Consider the following 22,416-nt stretch of genomic DNA (forward strand, 5'->3'; position numbering starts at 1 on the left):
ATTATGTATTCATTCTAGAAACAAACAACGTAGAAGACAATGTGAGGTGATTCTAGCATCTTTTTTTTGAAACAGAGAGTAATTATTATGAGAGCTTGACAAATAATTACTGTGATTAATTTTTTTTCCTTAAATGCTGGACTGTGTGCAGTCTGCCTGCAAAATGACCACAACATGTTCTTTTACTTATTTGAAATTATTATTTACCTTCTGTAGCAACATATTATCTCCCAGATCCTATTTTATTTAGAAATTAGTATTGCATCCTATAATCAGGAATAAAATATGCCAGATGATTTTTTTCTTTGATTGTATAGTTTGTATATGTAATCAGCAAAGACACTGATTTCAAATCCTAATATACCATTTGAAATCCATCTTATTATTTCATTAGCTAACTAAGATTTAATGCCAACAAAGGCATTTGAACGGTCAGGCTCAGTCTTTGTGCAATTAGCTCAGTCTCAGTCAGCAGCATAGTTATTTTAATGGAAGATTCACAAACAGGGGAATGGAATGGAATGGAATGGAATGGAATGGAATGGAATGGAATGGAATGGAGTGGAATGGAATGGAATGGAGTGGAATGGAATGGAATGGAGTGGAATGGAATGGAATGGAATGGAATGGAGTGGAATGGAATGGAATGGAATGGAATGGAATGGAATGGAATGGAATGGAATGAAATGGAGTGGAATGGAGTGGAATGGAATGGCTTTTGATCTGTCTCAGCCTGGTAAGAGGCCATATTCTCATCTGGCATCATGATACCCCAGTACCAATTTATTCTTTGACTGATTCTTTGGAATTTCTTTTTGGGGCTTAGGATGGGTTTTGTTGGGGGGTTATTTTTGGGGAGTGGTGGTATTATTATTATTATTATTGCTGTTGTTGTTGTTATTTATTATTTTCTCTTCTTCTGTCCCCTTTCTTGGGAATATGACAGCAGGGAATTTAATTTGTTGCTGTTACTGTGTCTCACATAGCTTCTTCTGTCAGTTAGAGCTCAACAATAAACTGTCTCTAAGCCTCTATCAGACTCAGGGTCCAACAACTGTCCATACTCCCAAGGCCTCATGGAACCATTTTAATCTGCTTATTATTTAATGTGGTTATTATTGCAGAGACTTTGGATCTGCCTTCGTCTCTTGCTTTCTTTACAGCCTTCTCCCAGTGCCATGTGGATCCTCACCAAGATTCTCTAAGGACCGGATTCCACAGAGACAATTTTCTACATGACCTGAACTCCTGGGGAGAAACAATTAAAAAGAAAGAAACCCCAACCTTCAGCTTTCCCCTTGCCCTCAGGTAGCAATTTAATCTTGCAGCCTTACTCGTACACTCAATTAAAGACATATTTAGAACTACTATTCTTAACAGATCAGTTATTTGGAACAAGTCTAGCAGATAATAAGTTGCTGCTACTCTTACATGAGACAGGAATGAACACACTTAAAATCAAATTCCTTTACAAATGTAAAGACATGTATGCAGATTTTATGCTATTTGGCTAGTTTTAATGAAGCTTTTCACTCTTAATAAAAAGAAAAAAAGTCAGGCCAGATACCCTTGTAGATGTATTGTAACACACTATGGTAGAAAAATGGAAAGTTCAGGAAATAGGACTGATTATATTTCAGGTGTCACGCTTTTCATATGAAGCCTGAGACCTTATCTGAAAGAAAGAGATGGAACTCAGTAATTGTGCTGCAGCTTTCAGAACATTAACCACCTTACAATACTTAAATTAGTAATCTGAATACATATTCAGGCACCTAATTAATTGACTTGATTAATGCCTGAACTTCTCTAGCTGCTGTTGACTTTCATGGAAATTATGGGATATCAGTACCCTTGAAAATCAGGCCAATTTATCTAGGTCTCAGAGCATGCACTGGAGGAGCCTAATTTTGAGCATTTTCATCAGAAAATACTGGTTCAGAGTTGAAAATAAGCAATTTCATATTGACCACAGAATGTATTATCACCAAATAGGGCAAAGGAATTAACAAGGAATCCATTCTCAGTGTATGTTAAATATTTGACAGCAGCGCGACACCCAAAACAAAAAGTCCACATGGAAAAATATGATGATGGTAATAAAAGACACATATTCATCTGTGCTCCTGTCTGGCATGGAGACAGAAAATGGAACAAATGACAAACTCTCTTCCCTCCATTGATCTAGATTTGTAAACGACTAAGTAGTGGCAGTGGTTGTCAGTGTACAGGCATGAGATTGTGAGGACATCAAAGGTATGAGTCAAAATCTCATATTAACAGACCACATACTCCCCTCATGGTAGGACATAGACTAGCTGGCATAACTGGTCTTTGCCTATCTTAAATTCCAGTGGTTCTACATGAGTATGAAAAACAGCCATGAAAGATATCTAATATTTATTGCGCTTTAAATCACTATTGATTTCAGAGGGGCTTCAGAATTCTTGCCTGACAGTGTACCACCCATCAGCCAGTACTACTGCTTTTCTCTTTCTTTTCTTTTTTCTTTTTTATTATTCTAAGAGAACAAACCACTTCTTCCTCACTTCTGTTCTTAATGCTAAGGTGGTATTAAAACCACCAGCATTAGCTGTCAGAATACAAATCCATAGGAACACCAATGTGCCTTACTTCTGCAGGAATATAACTTACTCCAAATTTCTCCTTTGCCAAGTTTGCTGTTGGTTTTTGGATTTTGTTTTGTTTTTAATAGTCTGTATACTCACACAAGACAGCCTCTGTCTGAAGGACTGGCTTCCTGGAGCCACATGTCTGCAGCTGATGGGATAGATATCCCATGTGCAAGGCCCAGGCTACACAGCAGCCCTGCAGCCATGCAGTTGCTTCCAGAAAAACTCCTGGCTTCCCAGGACCAAAGCCAGATGCTGCAGCTGCTCTGGAGCTGAGGAGCTAAGTGGTCTTGGCCACCCTAACAAGCTGGGCCATGTTATAATTTAACAGAGTACACTCACAGTTTTTGGTGAAATTAAGCATAATTTTCAAATGATTGTTAGGACGATCCAAATACTCCCTTGTAACCCTTGCGATATGCAGTAATTTAATCACAAATATGCAGATCACAAAGACCTACTTTATTTTCCCCTTAACTGGACATCTGTCCAGAGCTGTGTTCAGTATCACAGAAATTATCCTTCTTAAAGCTAAACTAAGATTAGGAGTTTCTGAACAATGTCTCCACGAGGACAATGCATCGCTGATTAGCAGCAAACTAGAGCTAAGCAAATCAGAAGATAAAGTAAGTGGTCCTAATCTGTATTCACATGTTAAATTCAACAAAAAAACAGAAGCAGAATTCTTTCTGATCTGAAAGAATTTTAAAAGCATTCATTTTAGCCCACCTCTTTTTTTCCTGGGCATAGCCAAACGTGACAATGCAGAAAACACTGAAGTACTTGAGATTGCTCAAGAAAATGGACCCTCGTGATGTGAAATAAGCCTAGAAAAAGGAGCAGAGTAACCTGGCCTTTGCAGAAAGTAGACAGTTCACTGAATAGCATGATGTGTACAGTCCTACTGCTTTAAAGAGAACAGCCCTGCTTTTTCATTCCTGTAGAGCTGAGCCTCAGTGCAGAGCTAAATTGAAGCTTTGAACTTGCGGGTTCCTCCAAAGCTACTTTCTACTGTATGAATCTCAAAAATCTCTCAAGGAAACCTTTTGAAATCATCTGGTCTAGTACTTTGCTGTGCTACAATGGATTTCTGGCTCAGCCAGCAACCCAGTTTAGCTGCAGTATCTTGTTGCTACCTGTTCTGAGCTCCCCCTCCCCAAGGCACTTGCCTCTGCCCACGTGCTCTGAACCCCTTTGTTCCAAGCGCGGGCAAAACCAAATGTAACTCAAGCTCTTTAGCAGTGTCTCATTGGCCGGTCACCCCGGGTCCGCCCCCAGTCCTCCCCTTTCCCCTTCTCCGAATAAAAAAGATCAAGGGAGGCCCCGCCTCTCTGGCTTTGCAACTCTTTCTGCGAACATCTCTTGTTGTCTGTTTCTTTTTGAAAGCTGCTAACTGCGGCTTATCTATTCTAACTTAGGCGAATCGAGAGCTATATTTCTCCCTCTTTGCTTCTGCTGGTGGTATTAGCTTTGCAGCTGACACAGTTACCGATTTTAGAGCTACTAAAATGCTGGATTGCCCGTGCTACCTCTCTAGGCTGCTCGAGGCTTTCTAAGGCATTGAACTACAAGTGCTAGCCAGTAAAAAAGCTGAAAAGATACCTCCTCAGTATCTTACCATTTTTCCCTAGCTCTCTCTACACAAGCAGACTTCTGCGCTTCCCCAGACACCCCAGAATGAGTGGGAAAACAGAGATTTATTCTAGCAGCACTACTCTTCAGAGCACACACCTTCCATCAGATTATTCTCCCTGTGTATACTAATTCAGCATATTCTGACTAGGAAATTCTGTGGCTTTCATGGTTTAGGTTTTACCACTCAGGCTCATAATTTATTGTTCTTTATGCCACTGCTTGCCCACAGTCTTTTAAGAGGAACACATTTATTTTAAGAACTCTGCTGGCTATTTTTCAGAAAATATCCTTGTGTACAAAGAGCATCTCTGGGCTGCAGCTAGACATGTGTGAGTGTGTGGGTCTGTGCCTACATGTGATAGCCTCCACTGCATCTCCTTTGCACCTGTATTTATGGGGTAAAGCTGCCAGTAATGACAATCTGTAAAATTGCAAGCTGACTTAAAACTTTCCACCTACAGGTAAATGAGGAGAGGGAAGATATCATCTAATAAAAGACATGGGGTGCTGACAGAAGGCAGTTTGCCTTGTGTTCAGATCAGATACTTGTGTTATTTCATCTGACTGACTTACTGGTTTGGTTAAATGTTATCTCTCTGCTAATTGTTTTGATGCACAACCTGCACAAACAATTGATTTCTAGGAACAAGACAATTTATTTTAATTGTGTGCTTTTGTCCTCACCATGCTCCTGATAAAAGTTAAAATCATCTATGGCAATCTGAACAGTCAGGAGTGCCCTGTCTCTCTCTAGGCACAGGAGACAGGAGCCCTAAGGAGGCACAAGGGAGCATGATTCAGGTGTCCTCTTCCTTAGCAGCACCATCAGTTTACCCCTGTAATGCAGAAGGGTGAATGTCACAAACCTACCTGAGGATTTTTTTAATACCAGAAGTGCTAACTTCTACTGTTAAAATCCAAAATGGAAAATGCAGGCGTAGATTCAGAAAACTTTTGTCATATGCTGCTGTAATATGCATGGTTCTGCAAATTGTCTTCTATGCTGTTTACAAAGGCACATGTATATTGCTCCTCTCCTTTATTTCATGATGTTCTCATTTTTTTGTTATGGATCCCCAAAGAAGAAAGATATTTTTTTTATTGTATCTTGATAGACAGCCTGGTTTAAAAGTATTTTTGGAAATAAAAAATGTAAGCTTAATATAGCTGCTTTTTTCCAAACATGGAAACAAAAAGCTAGAACTAAATGAACAAAAACCTGGCCATAATATCTTCTCCAAATAATTAATATGATTTTTCACAGATAAGCACATTATTAATCCTCCTCATCTTCAAGCCTTAAAAGCTTCCTGTAGCATTGCCTGGGAAATAAAATGAGACTACAGCTCTCCCATCTTATCTGCTGTAAAAAAGCCTTGACTAAGAAAGGTAGCAACTAGAATATTTTCAGACAAGTTGTCCTCCGTGGGCTTCATTCTAGGTGCCCATTAAATTGAGATCAGTTTTGAGCACTGCTGTGATCACTAGGATATTCTGCCTAATGCTGAGGAAAAAGAGTGTGGTACAGCACCTAAGTATGTAATGAGAATGCAAACCAGAGGAGGGCAAGGACAAGTTGCAGGATACTTACTGTAAATACATATTTTAAAGAAATTATGGCATGTCAGTAGCTTAATTCCTTCTTCAAAAGCTTAAAAATATGTCTCCTATATATCACAAAGGTGATTGACAAGCAGTGGCTGACTTGGCAGAGTGCACACCAGGCTGTTGCCTTATAATTACTTTTTCTGAATTATTGCAGTGGCAGTACTTCCTACTGTAGGTGCTTCTGCTGATAAAAAGTCTCATGGGACAGGTGCTTCATGGGGGAGCCCAGCAGATGTTGAGATTAAAAAAATGTTCTCAGAGAAACACCTACATGCTTGTTTGACACAGCAGGATGAGCCCTAATAATGTCTGCTGGGTCTAATTTATCCGACTCTGAAAACAACTCAGATCAACTCTCACTGGAAATGCATTCACTCCTTCAGAAAAGTGTAGAAAAATCAAGTAGACATCCTGGAGTGCATTGTCCACTGAGATGAGAAAAGGAAAACCCCATGTCATCTCATATAGATTCATCAAAATTGGGTGGGTCTTGAGAAGAAGTTCAGAGAACCTCTGAACTACATTACTGGTGGCCTGGATGTAATCTGAAAGATGCATTGGCCAAGTATAGCTGTGTCTCAGGATGGGAATAGGCAGCCATCAGTCTTCTATCTTCCCATCTGGTGCAGTAAGTGCAATCAAGGAGAACTTCACAAACAAAAACAGAAAAACAATCATGACAGGCATGAGCAGAGGCCCTGTAGATCTCCTAAAAAGATGTTATTATCCTTGCCCTTGTTTCAGCCAAAATCAGTGGAATGGGCTGTAGACAAGACTGTAATGTTATTTGATACCATCTTACATCATTGCCAAGGTGAGGGAAAGGGCCTTGTTCTTACACTCCCCTCCGGTGGGAGAAAAGGTGGTGTGGTGGGGAAGAGTTGGTTGGTATTTGTTGCAGTTTTCCATGTAAACCATCTCTTTGTTTCTTTGTCTTTTCATTCTTGTTGTTCTGCTATTGTTCACTTTCTTATTTAATTTTTATTTCCAGTAAATTTTTCTTATCTTAATCCCCTTTCACCTTCTGTGCCTCTAATTCTCTACTCCATTCCTGGACTGGGAAGGGGTGGGGGGGAAAGTGGGTGAGTGAGTGAGTCGCATCAGGTTTGGGAGAGTCTTGGTTGAGGCACTGAATTGGGGAGTACCATTTCTAAACCACAGATATCCTATGTCAGAAAACCCCAAACCTTTCACTAAAATTGTAAGAACTGCATGTCTGGATGGGATAAAACCAGTTACTTTTTAATGAGTGGGTGGTTATGGTGGCAAACACTTAGGGATGCTTTTCAGAGAAATCTTAACTAGAGGCAAACAACTCCACCTGACATCAGAACCACTTGTTGAAATGAGTCGATTTCAAAGTTTGGGTATAATATTCCACAGACATAAATACACTACTCCTGTACTTGAACTGGTATTTTCATGTAACACTGCACAGATTTTTGTATTGCTGTATGGGTCTCTAATATTTAAACCACCTTTGCACAGGGCTCCACATCTCTTTCAGAGTATGGCTATACTAAATGTAGTCCAGTGACAAAATAATGTATATTCCCTGACATTTTCATCTCAAGAAGTATGAGTCTGCATTATTTATACCAAAGCATAAATGCCTCTTCTGGAATATTTAGCCTTCTTCCCAAGATTCCTCTGCTATCATTATGTTCTGCCTATGATTTGATATGTTAGGAAGATTTATGGTGGTCATCCAGAACTGGTTAGGTGTGATGAAAATTTATGTCTGCTGCAGAAAGGAGATGGAAAAAGATACATCTTCTTAGCACCAAATTTGACACAAGAATAGGGTGGACGTACAGATCCTTGGTAGGAATGATGGCAAGCAGCATCCTGTAAGCAGGATGGTAACAACAGCACAACCAGTGACTGAGGCGTGTGGTTACCTAACCACTACCACCATCCTTTACTTGGCATGCATCAGGCTGCATCTAGAACACTGCACATGGTTTGTGAATCCCTAATAAAAAAAGACACTGAGAACCTGGAGTGCATGCAGCAGAGGGCCATCAAGATGATCTGGAGCTGCATTCCTTGCCTTTGAGGACAGACTGAAGGACCTGAGCTTGTTCAGCCTGCAGGGGAACCTTACAACAGCCCCTCATACCTATGGGTTGGTTATGAAGAAGAGAGGGACAGGTTTTTAATAGTGAAGCCTGGTGGAAGAATAAAAGATGATGGGCGCACCTTGAAACAAGAGAAGTTTAGACCGGATATGAGGCCAGACTTTTTCACATTCAAGCAGTGGAACAGGTTGCCCAGACACACTGTGCAACCTCCTGGACACGCTGTGCAGCCCTGGAGGTTTTCAAGGCCTGATCAACCTGGTCTGAACCGATACCTTGCATTGCTTTGACAGGGAGTTGGACTACAGTCTGCCAGAGCTACCTTCTAGACAGTGATCCTGTGATCCTTGTGACTCTGGATGCACTCAGACTGATTGCTTGCAGTTCTCTTGGACCAAGACAGGAATTAGCAGATAAAGCAATCCTTATGGCATGACCGAAGTATGAGTAAGCATCCTAAAGGGAACTTGGACTATGGCCTCCTTTGGAACAAAAAATATCTACATTTCTTGTTCTTGTCTGCAACAAATACATTCACTGACAAATAAGCCTTCTTCACAAAGATCAATTGAATCAATGAATGAATCATGAATTGCCCACTTTGTTCCACTTTGCTCTATTGAAAAATGTTTGTGCTCATTGCCTGCCAATGTATTTTGTTGTCCCAGCAGATGAACTGCTGTGAGCATAATCTGTTATTTGCATCAGTTCCATTACCAATTTCATAACTGTCTCTTGTGGTGCAGAGGAGGACTCATCCCACCTGGTTTACATAAACTCCAGCTATTGTATTATCTGCCAGGAGGAAAATAAGGCATTCTGTAAAAAAGCAGTTAGAAATCCCTACAAGTGTTTGCACTGCACTGAGTTTTACACCATTTCTGTGTGAGTATGACTTGCATTTAATTTTGGCCAATGTGGGCTCACCATGTACAACAGAGAAAGATTTGCCAGTGAAATTTTGTGTGAAAAAACCACTTCCCTTACATTTGAACAATCCCATCAGGGAGAAAACGTCCTACAAATTTATTAGAAAAATATCTGAACTCTATTACCTCACATAGACAGTCTATCATCTAACCTTGCTGTCAGTGTACAATCTTCAAAATGTGGAAAGGGCTGAGTTTTCTAATGAACTGAGACAAGTAGTGACTGTTCCTTGGGGCAGTGCCTGAGGCTGTGTGCTAAGGGAACCTTCTGTCAGGTCAGTCCTGAGTCAGATAGTGTCTCAGTACCTCAAATGCAGAAACAGCCTTTTTTGTTCCTGTTAAAACACTTTGTTCTGTTCTGACTTTTCATCTGAAGGGCATGAGGAATGATGTGAACTTCTGAATTCCACTATGAATAAAGGGTCCATGCAGAGCTGTAGGACATGCTTTGTTTCCTACAGACTGTAGCAGCTACATGGGATACATTAAAAGTACCTTAGTGGCACAGGCAATTTAAGAACAACTCTGTACTGGAAGTGGTTTTGGCCTGCTAGATATCCAGGAAACTCTAGGAGAATATCCATATACGAATATGTGTTTTCTACTGTGGTAGGTTGAATTCAACTGGCTGGCAGGTGCCCATCAAGCCACTCTCTCACTCCTCCTCAGCAGGACATGGGAGAAAAATATATAAAAAAATTTTAAAACCCTTGGGTCAGGTTAAAGGCAGTTTGATTAAAAAAACAATGACCATGTATAGAAGAAAAGGAGAATGTATTCTCTAACTTTGTCAGCAGATGATGTCCAGTTGCTTCCTGGGAAATAGGGCCTCAGTATGTTGCTTTGCAAGACACATGCCTTAATAACAAATGCTCTCCCACCTTCTCATCCTTTCTCTCATCTCTTATTGCTGACCATGACATCATATAGTGTGGAACCTTTCGTCAGTTTGGGTCAACTGTCCCAGTTATGTCCCCTCCTGACCTCTTGTTCGCTCCCAGCCTACCAGCCTTTGAGGGTGGGGATATGGGGTGGGAGAGAGCTTCACTGCAGCATGAAAGCTGCTCAGCAGTTCCCTAAAAAACTGGTGTGTTACCAACCATTTTCTAGCTACCAATATAAAGTACAGCACTATGAGGGCTGCTGTGGGGAAAGTTAGCCCCATCTCAGCCAGATCCAATGCATCTACGTGTAAGAAAGTTTCTATACTTGAACCCTACTGAGGAAGAACATCTCCTGTAGCAGCTGGAGAAAGAGGGAAGGAAAGAGAGAGGGATAGGAAAAGTCATTCCCTTACAAGACCCACTTGGCTTAAACATGGCAAAGAATGAGTCAAAAATAGCTCCCACTCATTTGGCTGCCACCCAAGTGGGAAAAGTAAGTTGTTTAATTTTTGCAAGAAGGGATGATCCAAAAGAGCAGTAATTGCAACAGTCTTGATGGATTTCTTCTCTTCCCAAGAATTTGTTGCTACTACAACATAGTTCTAGTAATCCAGACGAGCTATTTTGAAACTGTGGCAAACTGTTAGGCATCCTACAGCCTACACAGAATAAAACACACTTGGACTTTCTTCCTTCCAATAATGCTTAGACCAGATAGACCTTTTTTCCCCAAAACATGCATGTACATTCAGAGCTCAGTGTAACATGAGAGTTTCTGAAGGACACCACCAGTCTTCTCAGAGACTGAATGAGGAAATTCAAGCAGTAATTCCTCTCATCTCAGAGAACGGAGATTTCTAGGAACTAGCTTTCTCTTGCTTGGTAGAGAGTATGCAATCCCAAGGTAGTGCTGACTCAACAGTAACAGGGTGTGAGAAATTGCAAATGCAGCAGCTTTAATTACTTGAGGAGAAGTCCTTGCCTACCCATGAATGATAAAAATTGAACTTCACATGCCAGTGGCAATTCTAAATAAATCACTCAGTAAACTGATTAGATTGTATATGAGTAAATTATAATGGGCAGGCAGTAACTGAAGATTCTCAATAAATACAAACTTTGCTATTAATCTCCTTTTTAAAACAGATAGGTTCAAATATTGTGAATATTTTTTAATAAGGTATTCAAAGAACAATGCTGTCTTGTGGGTTTTTTTTTTTTGTTTCTGGCTGCTCCTAGCAGCCTCTTGATGGGTAAATACAATTACACTATGCTTGCCTATCACAAGAACTTTTGTACATGGTTTTCTTTTTCATTATACTGTTTCCCGAGAAGTTAACTCTCCAGACATGGAAAATGAACTTGAGCAGTATGGCCTTTGATAAGTGCTGTCTATGCTAAAGTATGGGTGTGCTTTGTTCTCAGTAAGGACTAGCAGTGCACTTCTGTAATACAAAAGAGATCATGACCCAGAGACAGTCACAACACATGCTAATAATATGCAAGGACTCCTGGGACCACAGGGGACTCAGCTTTTTCCATGGTGCAGGGCCCTGTGTGCCTTTTCACAGGAATATTGAGGGTATACTTGAGGTAGGAGTAAAAGCTCTTAGATATACTGGAATTGATACCAGTACTGGATACTGATTATTTTCCTAGGGTGATATAGGTGTGGCAGCAGTACTTAAATCTGTAGTACCACAAAAAGTCAGAACATCATCTATTGGCACTTTTAATGGGTTTCAAATATTAGTGCTTATTATTTATTGAGCAGCATGCATTTTCTCCTTCAAATTTGTGTATGGAGATACTTTGTGAAGGAGGAAAGAGGCAATCCAGACTCATTTTATTAACAGAGAGTTTGTGAAAAGGCCTGCCTCCAAATCTATGAGAAGTAAAGAACGTGGTTTCTTGGCACTTTCATACTAGACTTCCTTGGAGAGAAAGTCTCCACCAAACAGCTTTGAAGCTGCTAGTATTTAAAGTGACATTCTTAACCTTCCAGAAATGTCAGATAAAGACATATGCACAGAAAGCTCTGGAGGTGACAGAAAGTCAGCAGTCAGATCTGTGTAGTTAAAGAAAAATAAAATATTGTATTGCCCCCAGATTTGCTGGGGACATGTAGATCTCTTGATTCTGTAGGTATGTCATTATTGGGAAAGATACCTTGTGATGCTTCCCTTTGGTGATTTGAGACATTTATGAACTTTTTAGTTGTGTGTGATAAGTCTGAGGGTTATCAGTGGTACATCACCAAATTTAAGACCTGATTGCTTTCCAGCAAAGACTAAGAAGTACCACATATTTTGAGGTTTCATGCAAAAATTTACAGCTTTCTAGAGGAGGGAAAGTTGTCTGAATGCCTGACTTGACACTGATAACTGTTAGAGTCTACCAATGTAGACAAATGATTTTGTGTTTCACTAGTATTATCAGAATGTAGTGGTCCCTGACACCTTGAGAAGCCCAGAACACTAGGCAGGCATGTAATGATACCTCTTCAGACCCTCTGCAATGTCCAGTGACTTCAAACCTGGGACATCCTGAAAAGTTCGGGTGGGATATTTTTTAATAAAGCAGCTCCCATTTGTTTTCTTCTGTGAATTTTTTTTTTTTTTTTTTTTTTGCTTAAGTACAATTTTAGAATCTACAGCGATTGCTGTCTGAAAACTCACCTACACATTCTATGCAGAATTGCCCCATGCTGGCCATTTTGAACTCACCACGTGGTGAGTTCTCTTGCCTGTGATCCACCAGATGAAGGGTGACTATGCCAGTTCAGACCCAAGTTTTTAGTTTCATAACCAAAGAGAGGCTGGATAAAAAACTACCCATGTTTATAACAGCTGCTGAGATGCCTGAAAATTAAGCCTTTTCTCATCAGCATGAAATTTATTTGTGTAAATGGAATGAACGCAACAGTGCAATTTTAAGCTTCTTTTCTCACAAAAGAAGGTTGTGTATTTGCACTGTGCATCAATCACTCAACTCTCCTTAGCAATTTTTGCCCTTGTTGGCCTATATTAACTCCTTTGTCTGAGTTGCAGCATTCCTAAAGCCGATTAAATATTTACACCAAAAATCAACATTTTGGTAAAGTCCAAAGTTAATAACTCCTTTCAGGAAAAATTATCAACATGGATTTAGCCTGTCTGGCTTGCCATTAGTCCCGCAGCACCCAGACTGGCCAGCCTGCCTGCCGGTCAGCACATCAACCCAGTTTTAAGTCAGTGACAGTATTTGATAATGTGCCTCAACGGTGAATAAGGGAACTGGGGAGAAACAGAAGGTACTGTGGAAGTTTTTATCAGGAAGTATTACTGATGGAGAAGGAAAGAACTAGAAACTGTGGGAATGCAGCTCAGGAAGCATGTGAAGACCAACTGAGATTACTGCTAGGGGATAGAAGAGGTCAAAATGTAAAGAATATGACTGAAATAGACAGGAAGCAAGGCTTCATTAGTTTTGTTTCTAATGAAATAACTTCCTTAATATCAAGTATACCCTTTTGACTAGAAATTAAGCATTTACAAACTACAACCAAAATATATGCAAAAATCATTCAGCAAGGATTTCATAGAAATGTAATCATCACTCAATTTACTAATAAATTTAATCTTACTGAAACATTTCAGTTTATTTTCTTGGATTTTGAATGAAAGAGAAAACCTGTCTATGCACAGGTACACTTTCCTTGCTATGAGGTAAGAGTTACTTCCATGTGTACGATGTGTTTTTTATGTGAATGCTACATAGTAGAAGCAAACTGTGTATGTTTTACTGGGTTAAGAAAAAAAAAGATAAAGCAGATTACTGGCCAAGTTTAAGACTCATCAATTTTCCTTAAAATTGGTTTTCTGCTGTAATATTGTCTATGAAATTCCTGATTACTCAGTTGATCAGAAAAGCTGACTTTGAGGAAAAAAAAGCATAAATTTGTTCTTATTTTTGTTAAAATTTCATGGTTCTTTATTTTTTACAGGCCATACTACAAACTTAGGCACTCCTGTCAGCCTTAGCATAGCCCTAAAACAAGAAAAGGGGGTAAGTCACTCTATAACAGAGCAGAACTAAATTGAGAGGAGGCTGTGCAACCAACACCAGACATACTCCCACCAGGGCTGGGATTATTATCTGTACAATTTGAGGTCATCATCTTTCTTTGCATAAAAACAAACAAAAATAAACAACAACAAGCATTTAATTAAAAACAAACAAGCAAAACCAAAAAAACCAAACAAAAAGCCAACAAAACTATCACAAGAAAAACCCAAACCAGAACCAAGGACAATTTTTTGCCGGGGCACAGATTCAAAAACTGGAAAAAAAAATTTAAAATATTTGACAGGTTACCAGTGCAATTCTTCTGGAAGTTAGGATTCTCTTGAGGGTGCCCTGGAATGCGGCACTGAAATCTGTGCTGCCAGAACTCAGGGAACCAGGGGTTGCGCGTGTTGGTGTCCAGACGCAGCTTCAGGTAGTAGTCATCAAACGCCAGCACCTCAGGAGACTGCAGTTTGATAGTAATGCCTCCATTTGCTTCGGGTTCATAACCTTCAATGACTTCATCTCTGTCTGCCCAACCGTCACTGAAAAGAGGCAAAAATACACTTATTACACAAAGACAGAAAGCTTGTTTTGAAAAAGTGACCAGCCAAAGGCAGGCTGGCACCCTTGGAAGAAAGTGTTTAATGGGGAATCTAAAGATGTAAAATTCAGGCAGAGAAAGCAGAGTGATAGCAACTTGTAATGAGCAGTCTGACTGATTTCGTGCAGAGTCCTCATTAACTCATCCAGAATAATGAGGATTTATCCTTGTCCTTCTGGAAAGGTTATTTTGGCATAGCTTGTGCTGTGATGTCTCTGTGACTGAAGAGATTCTGCCTAATTTCTGCTGTTCTGTAAGAGGTGGAAACTGAGAAAATTAATGTTGATGAAAAGGAAAACGAGCCAGGAACCTGGATGTTTTTCAAAATAGACCTCAGCATGCATGGATTATACAGCTGGAAGAGCAATTCAAATCAAACATGAAGTGAGAAATGCATTCTGTTGGAAGAGAATTGAGTAAGACTACTCGACCAAACTAAAAAGAAAACAACATGCTATTCTCACACTGCATGGGATTTGTTACAACATGCTTTTTTCCCTCTCCTCCTCCTTCTTCTTCTTTCTTTTCTTTTTGGTTTAATTAACAAACAACAGCTTTCTACTTCTCTGTTCATATATGAGATACTTTTGAAAACCTGAAGATAAAACTCTTGACAACATTATTTCATGGAAAGTCTATCTTAACAGGTTTGAACGAAGTCCATTGGGCTTAGCATCTGAGCTTTAGTTTAGTTCTTAGTTCTTTTTCTTCTTCTTTAGGAGTCCATTGATTTAGTGTCATTCTCCAGTTCTTATTAGGGTCCCCTAAGAACAGTGCTTTTACAGTATAATTTAAGTGCAAATAAAAGTCAGCCATTGCTTAATCTTAAAATGCTGGGCATGTAATGAGAGAAATAGATTATTCTGGCACCTCAGGTCTAGGAATATTGCACTCAGAATCAAATCAGCTGCACTGCTTCTGTGAATACCAGACAGATGAAGCACTTCCAGCAGCAAAGAGCTCAAGAGGAAAAATGCAATTGACCACTGAGATAAGTCTCAGAGTCACCCAAAAGAAGATTGCATCCTGAATTACAGACAGACTGAAACAATGTCCTTGTTAGAAGCCTCTTACACACAGCCTTGAGAAGAGTGTTGTGGTGCAGACCATTACCAGCTGAAGGCATTTATGAGACACTCAGCATACAGGTGCCTGGGAATCCACAAAGGAAAACAGACATGATTTGAAGTAGCAAGCTCTGGCACAGTCCTAGTCAAACAGCTGTAAGGTGACTATGCACTGGGCATGTGTGAGCCTCTGATCCTCGACCACAAGACTAAATAGCTGCATGGTTTAGTTGGCTTTCATACTAACTGCTGTATCTGTGCTCTAAGCACCTGGAAAGAAAATGGCATTTCTCCATGAAAATACAGGAAAACCCATGTGTAGTGGGTTGAACCTGAGTTAATGGACAGGCTTTTAGACTAATTACTCTTCTCACAATTTACATATTTAAACCACATGGAAAGGCAGGAATTGTCTTTCGTTCAAGCTGGTCTGCTGGAAGGTGGAGGGGCCTCTGAGCCTCCGGGCCCCACCGGGCCGGGCCAGGGCCCCTGCTCCCCCCCTTTCCCAACACCGCAGCACGGACCCTGGGTCACTGGGGGGGAACTGTCCCAGAGCTGCAGGCAGCTAAACCCAGCCATGGACTGCTCACAGCTAAACCCATCCAGCGCGGCTTCTGGGGACCGGCGGGTCCCTCTCCTCTCCATGCGGAGCCGGCGGAGGCAACGGGAGCCGGCAGAGCCTCCTGTCTGCAGCCAGCACACTTCGTGCTGAACTGAAGAAGACACCACACAGCCAGCAGCACAAAGGGAGCGAGGCTTTCCCCACCGTAAAGCCCGAACAAAAACACTCTTCAGCATGGCGGTGTCAGTCAGAGAGAAAGAGAAGTGAGTCCCGTGGGACGGAGCTGGAAATGGCGACGGGAGAAAAGAGGGCGGTGCCGCGATTCTGGCGGGCAGCTTAAAAGAAACCTTCTTGCATGCCGTGGTAAGAAACTGTAATACCACAAACTGTTTGTCTCTTTAATCCATTTGGAGTACATAGAGGGATGAAAAGTTCACGTGTGGCCTGTGAAAATTGTGAAGAGTGCCTACACCAGGCTATACAGAAGTATTGAGAGGCTTTTTAGAGACTTATGGCGAAAAAAGCCTTTGTGTTCAGGCCAAAGTAATTCATCCTTAACAAGATTAATAACCCCATGTGATGGCCCATGTGTGTCAGTGTGAAGGAACTGTGAGATTTTCATGGAAGAGATGTTTTACACCACAGCAGATTGTTTCTTTCCGGGCGGGTCTGCAGTTTGGGAACCATGTGCAGCTGAAGAAAACCCTTTTTTCCTTAAGCATATGAAAGAGACTTATCAAGAACTGCAACACTGACTAAAATCCCATGTTCTGTTACCCTTTGTGTGAGTTGGGTAAAAGGAGGAAAGTGCTGGAAAGGAGGAGGGGGTTTGCTTTAATTTCTTGTTATTTCTCTTTACTTTTAATTCTATTAGTAATAAAACTCTCTCTTTGTACTGCAACTGTTTAAGGTTTCTTAATGCTTTCTCCTAATTCTTATCTCACAGAAGGAAAATAAGTAATGGATAGATATTTTGAACCAAACCACTACACCATGTACTAAATTCTTTCCACATGGCAAACAAAATGCCAACCTCTATCATGGAAGTTATTTAAGCCATGGGACATATGGCAGTGCAGAGTGATCAACACATTCCTTTCAACCTAGTCTCAGGAACTCACAAATCTGTACTTTAACATGGCACCTTCAAGGCAGGATTTCCTCTCTGTTTCCCCCTTTGCCAAGGCCTTGCAGTAAAACTGCCCAAAATTTCCGAGTTTACAAACTGTTGACCAATATCTTCCTGCAGCATGAGATACAAGTATGTGCATGTTGTATTTCGTGTATAAAAGCGGAGAGCTGGGGGAGATGCAGGGTGTAGGTCACAGGAGGGAGACAGTGATTTTGGAAGTATCCCAAAGGGACTCTCTCTGTCAAGGTGAACAGAAGCTGCTGGTCATTTCTTCCAACAGTCTGGGGTGCAGGTTACATGGTATTTTGTACTAATACAGCCCAAGTGATACCCACCTGGTTCAGCCTTGGCCTGACAGCTGCACTTGAATTGCCACAGGGGTGCACAGAGTCAAAAACCTACAATTTTACAGTCCATCCCTGCTCCCTGCCCCAGCAGACTGCCTGAAATTCTGGAGAGGGAAAGAAACCGCAGTTCAACATCTCTGCATCCGCTGACTCTTCACTTGTTCATATGCTGAGGACAAATAATAAAATGTACCATGCACCCCTGACCACTTCATGACAGACCACAGTCTAGATAATCCTGGTCTAGATAACCTTACAAAGGTAAAACCATGAAAACTAACTTTCTAACATAATTCAAGATGGAAATTTTCACTAGAGAGGACAAAAAGACACAATACTTATTTTTTCTTATGTGGAGGAAATGTAGGAAAGAGATCAGTCTTACAGAATGAGTAATTGAGTCCTAATTGCATAATTACCTCATAATGTGTCACAATGTTTTTGGCTTTCAAACTATAGACTCAAGCAGAAACATTAGGAAGTCAAAAAGATTAAGTAAATTGAGCCATTTTTTACAAGAACTTCTTGAAATGAGGTAGTTTCACTACTGCTTGGATTCCTACCAGCCAAAGAATAATTATTTATTTTTCCTCCCCTCTTCCCCAAGATGTTTAGCTTGGAAAATTGCCACATACACTCTGAAGGCAAAACAGAGCAAATCTGCAAGGACAAAAGAAAGTGTACTTTGGGTCCTCTGAGGGCAGCTCATTGAAGAGTCCCCCTAAACTGGAACACAGATTTTCACCTAATGTTTGTCTCTTTCTGGCCCCAAATATTTTTTATTCTCTCTTCAACTTCCTCAAATTGTTAAATATGTCTGATAAGTTTTATCTTCAGCAAAATGGGAATAAAAAGCACTGGAATCAGAGAAAAAAAGTTCCTATGTATTGGAGCTCACATGGGAGCTTTACTCTACTTTCAGTAAAGTCAAGGAAGCAAAAAAGAGTCCTCTGGTTTCTTAGGGGATCTGTGCCATCCTGGCAGCTACAGGCTGACTGAGCTGAAATGTGCCCTAGGGGGATGTGCAGCCCTACCACCAGTTGCGGGAAGATTACTAGAAACCTAAGATCCTGTTATAATACCTTTTTGTATTCCTTTTAGCTGTTTATATACATGTTAAAAAAAGATTGGCTGGAAGAATTGCACCCTTGGTGTCATATGAATAAATGGATAGTGGTCCAGAAGATGGTGGGGAAAAAAATGATGGTGTTTTGCTGGGCAACAGATGTCCAGATGACAGTGAGAATGTCAGTGACAGAATCACATGACCAATAGCTGAGTCAATATAAAAATGAAATTTCTTTTTAAAAAGGAAGCACATACTATTCTTTTGTTGTCAGAACAAGTACATGCCACCTACTATCCTTCTTTCATTCTTCTGAATAGCAAGCAGCACTACACATAGCACTTTTTGCTAGCCCATCTCTCTGTGTGTCTTTAATACAGATTTCAGGAGGTGGCCCAATATCCATTACCCGAACTGTCATCCCCGGTAAGTGTCCATGCGAGTGACTATCCAGCCTTGAAATGTGCTGGGTGTCTTGTGCAACTGTTGATCTGAAGCTCTGTGAGGGGGCTTAAAATGTGATGACAGAAACAGTGAGGGAGGGAAAAGCATGTGGGTGTCAAACTAGCAACCACTCTTTTTGCTCTTAGGAGAGAAAGAACAGCTTTTGTTATGGTTTTGTGGTGTTTATCACAATCAAAATGGTCAGTGATACTCCGCAAGCTGCTCTTGGTCCAAGTCCCAGTGGCTGACATTAATGATAGCAAATCCAAATTTCAATATTCATTCACAAACAAAAATTGGAGGAAAGGGCAAAAGCCCAAAGCTACCCCAGAGCATCACAAGTCCTATTTCTCATTATCACAGATGCTATTTTTTTTTTCAGTCAATTTACTGTTCTGTTCATCTGTGACAACGGACATCAATGAATTGTGGTTCAAGCGTCTTAGCCTCCCTAAATTTTCTGAACCACAGTCACATATATTCTTGTGACTGAAACACTGGGAGAAATGGAATGGATTTCCAATTTCCTCTCCTCTTCCAAACATGAATAATGTCAGCTGCTTTTCACAAGGGCTGATGAGACAACCAGCAATCAGCCTTTCTATTTTCATCTCTTCAGGGCTTAACTCTTAAATGATGCAGCAGCAGCTCTGCTCTGCTTCTCATCACAGCACTCAGAGAGTTACTGGTCCAGATGCTTTTTCCAAACAGGCAAACCCACAAAAGTAAACATGCTTATGAGGATTGCTTGCCCTGTGACTATTGTGGGAGTTAGCACACTTTCACAGGTAAAGAAAACGAAAGACATTTGTTAGTCATGGATACTGACTGGCAATTTGATCCCTGCACCCTTGAACAGTTTGATCTGACTGACCAAAGCTGTAGAGGGCAATTGATTTTGACTCCTCTGACTGGAGATCTGCAACTCCCTTTGCATTAGCTGAGGTAATGTTTTCTTAAGAAGTTTTCATTCATGATAAGATATTTTCTTTTTCTTTGGACAAGTTATAAAAGAAAAGAAATTAAGAGCAAGAAGCCCTTTTAAAATGCTAAATGAATTATTTCTGCAATAATCCATCTGCCTACAGCAGATATTCTTGTCATTATAAAACCAAATAAATCAGTCATACTAACATGATTTCCATCTCTTTAGTTTCCAGTGTTAAACCTTCACAGAGGCTCCCTGCAGATATCCTATTCAAACAGGGTAGCAGGGAACTAGGTGACCATAATTGTCACACAAAAGGCTCAGAATCTACCTTCTTGCCTTGTCTCCTTTCCACAAAACTTAAGTCCATGTCAGTACACCTTCCCTGTCATGTTGATACTCATCCCTGCAGACCCCACTGCTGAATTTCTTCTTGCCACCTCCCAAGGCTCCCAGCTGGCCTGCTGTTGTGTCAAACTTCTAATGCATTTACGTATGAGGACAGCACCACTCAGAGAATTCAACATTCAGTAAAGTGCCATGACATTTTTATGTGTCAATATCTGTATTTTTAAAGACAATTATTATATAAGGATTATATACATATACTTTTTTAAAGGCTGGACTATGTAATTGGAAGGTACTTTTTGCAAAACTGACTTTCTGTGTAGTAGTCAGACACTGATTTTTTAGAGGCTCAGACACTGTTTATGTAGAGGCATTTCAAAATGCCACAAAATCCAAAATAGTGGTAAGTGGCATTTAAATAATTTGTTATTTGATTCTGGAAAATGCCAGTGCTCTGGATTTCCAGAGCTGGTCAGACATGGAAGCCTGCAAATTTCACTTTCTCATTTTATAGAAGTTTTTTCTGACAGCACCCCACTGGAAAAACCAGCACAGATTCTCCTGTCTGCATGCAAGAGTCATACAGCTGCACTTTTTTACTGGCAGAATGGATGGGAACTCAGAGCTCAGCATAAGACTAACCCAAAAAGTACCACTGTGGCAAGTGGAATAATTTCATAGGCCAAAAAAAGAGAAAAAAAATCAGTGTTGCCACATGCTATGATCACAGGTGGCAGAATCAGGCCCAGAGTTACTCATGAACAGCTCCGTAGCTGACTGCTCAGTTGCCTTCTTCTGGGAGTAGATTTTTAAAAAAATTCTTTATTTCACACACCTGATGTGAAGAAAAAATACGATTACCTTATTGTGAAGGAGGGTGGGCCTGTTCTCTGGCAATAAGGAACACTACCAAAGATATTCAGTGTCTGTGTAATACATGCCTTAAACAGAAGATGCCACGTAAAGAAAATTGAGACTGTCCAACACTCATAAGTCAGCAACTCATGAAGTGACTTTCCTCCTTAGGTATATGCATTTTCAGTCAATCCCAGCAGTCAGCAATGTCAGCTAAAGAGAGCTGATCATTATTCCTAGTGAGTATTGTTGCAAACATGATAAACAAAGGGCCATTTTTGCACTTAGTCATTTAGCTAATTCATTAGTATTACACACTTGCATCGAAGGGTGGGAGAGCTTTCCTCAGTTGCCAACAAGGAATTTTTAAAAAGGGTAGTTTTACTTTTACCTGTGTTATAAATCCTAGCAATATTAGGAGAATAATCCCACAGCTACAGATAAGCCTGTATGTCACTGCTGGCAGGAGCAGGCTGAACGGCTGTGTACTGTCATTCTGTAACCTGAGGCCTGCTGAGAACTGACTGATCTCCTCAAAACCAGAAGAATCAAGTTCACTAAATTTTCTCAGCTGAAAGGAAAACAAATAGGTGATAACATACAATCATAGAATGGCTTGGGTTGGAAGGGACCTTAGAAGTCAATTAGTTGCAATTCCCGTGCCATGGGGACACACTTTGCTAGACTAGGTTGCTCAAAGCCCCACCCACCCTGGCCTGGAACACTTCCAGGGAGGGGGCATTCCCAGGGTCTCTGGGAAACCTGCTTCAGTGTCTCACCACTTTCACAAAAAATAATTTCTTCCTAATATCTAATCTAAACCTATCCTTTTTAAGTTTAAAACCATTTCTCCCTGTTCTATCACTGCATGCCCTTGTAAAAATTTCCTCTACATTGTCTTGTAGGCCCCCTTTAGGTACTGAAAGGTGCTGTAGCCTCTGAAGTCTTCACTTCTCCAGGTTTAATAACCCAGACTCTCTCAGCCTGTCTTCACAGGAGAGGTTCTCCATCCCTCTGATCATCTTGGTGGCCTCTTCTGAACTTGCTCCAACAGGTCCAAGCCCTTCTTATGTTGGGTACCCGGAGCTGGACTCAGTACTCCAGGTGGGGTCTCACAAAAGCGAATAGAGTTGAAAAATCACCTCCTTCAATACAGGCCTCAGTTGAGGCCAGTAGTTTGGCTCCTACATGTATGGATGGAGGTAGGCAGGAGTTATCACCTTCCCGAGCTCCCGGTCTTTTTCAA

At 40.7% G+C, this 22,416-nt stretch overlaps 1 protein-coding gene across 2 annotated transcripts in view; it reads right to left on the reverse strand.

Moving 5' to 3' along the window:
- GRM1 (glutamate metabotropic receptor 1) overlaps positions 1 to 22,416 on the reverse strand; it is a gene marked incomplete at both ends in the record, with an annotated part of 188,683 nt that overhangs the window by 54,901 nt on the left and 111,366 nt on the right. For both annotated transcript variants that reach the window (XM_082302657.1, XM_082302658.1), the window contains one exon: positions 14,127 to 14,362. In XM_082302657.1, the coding sequence (XP_082158783.1) occupies positions 14,127 to 14,362 (236 nt within the window). The remainder of the gene's footprint in view (positions 1 to 14,126; positions 14,363 to 22,416) is intronic.

The sequence above is a fragment of the Coloeus monedula genome, assembly GCF_965178545.1.
Source record: "Coloeus monedula genome assembly, chromosome: 2".
In the NCBI taxonomy this organism is placed as follows: Eukaryota; Metazoa; Chordata; class Aves; order Passeriformes; family Corvidae; genus Coloeus; species Coloeus monedula.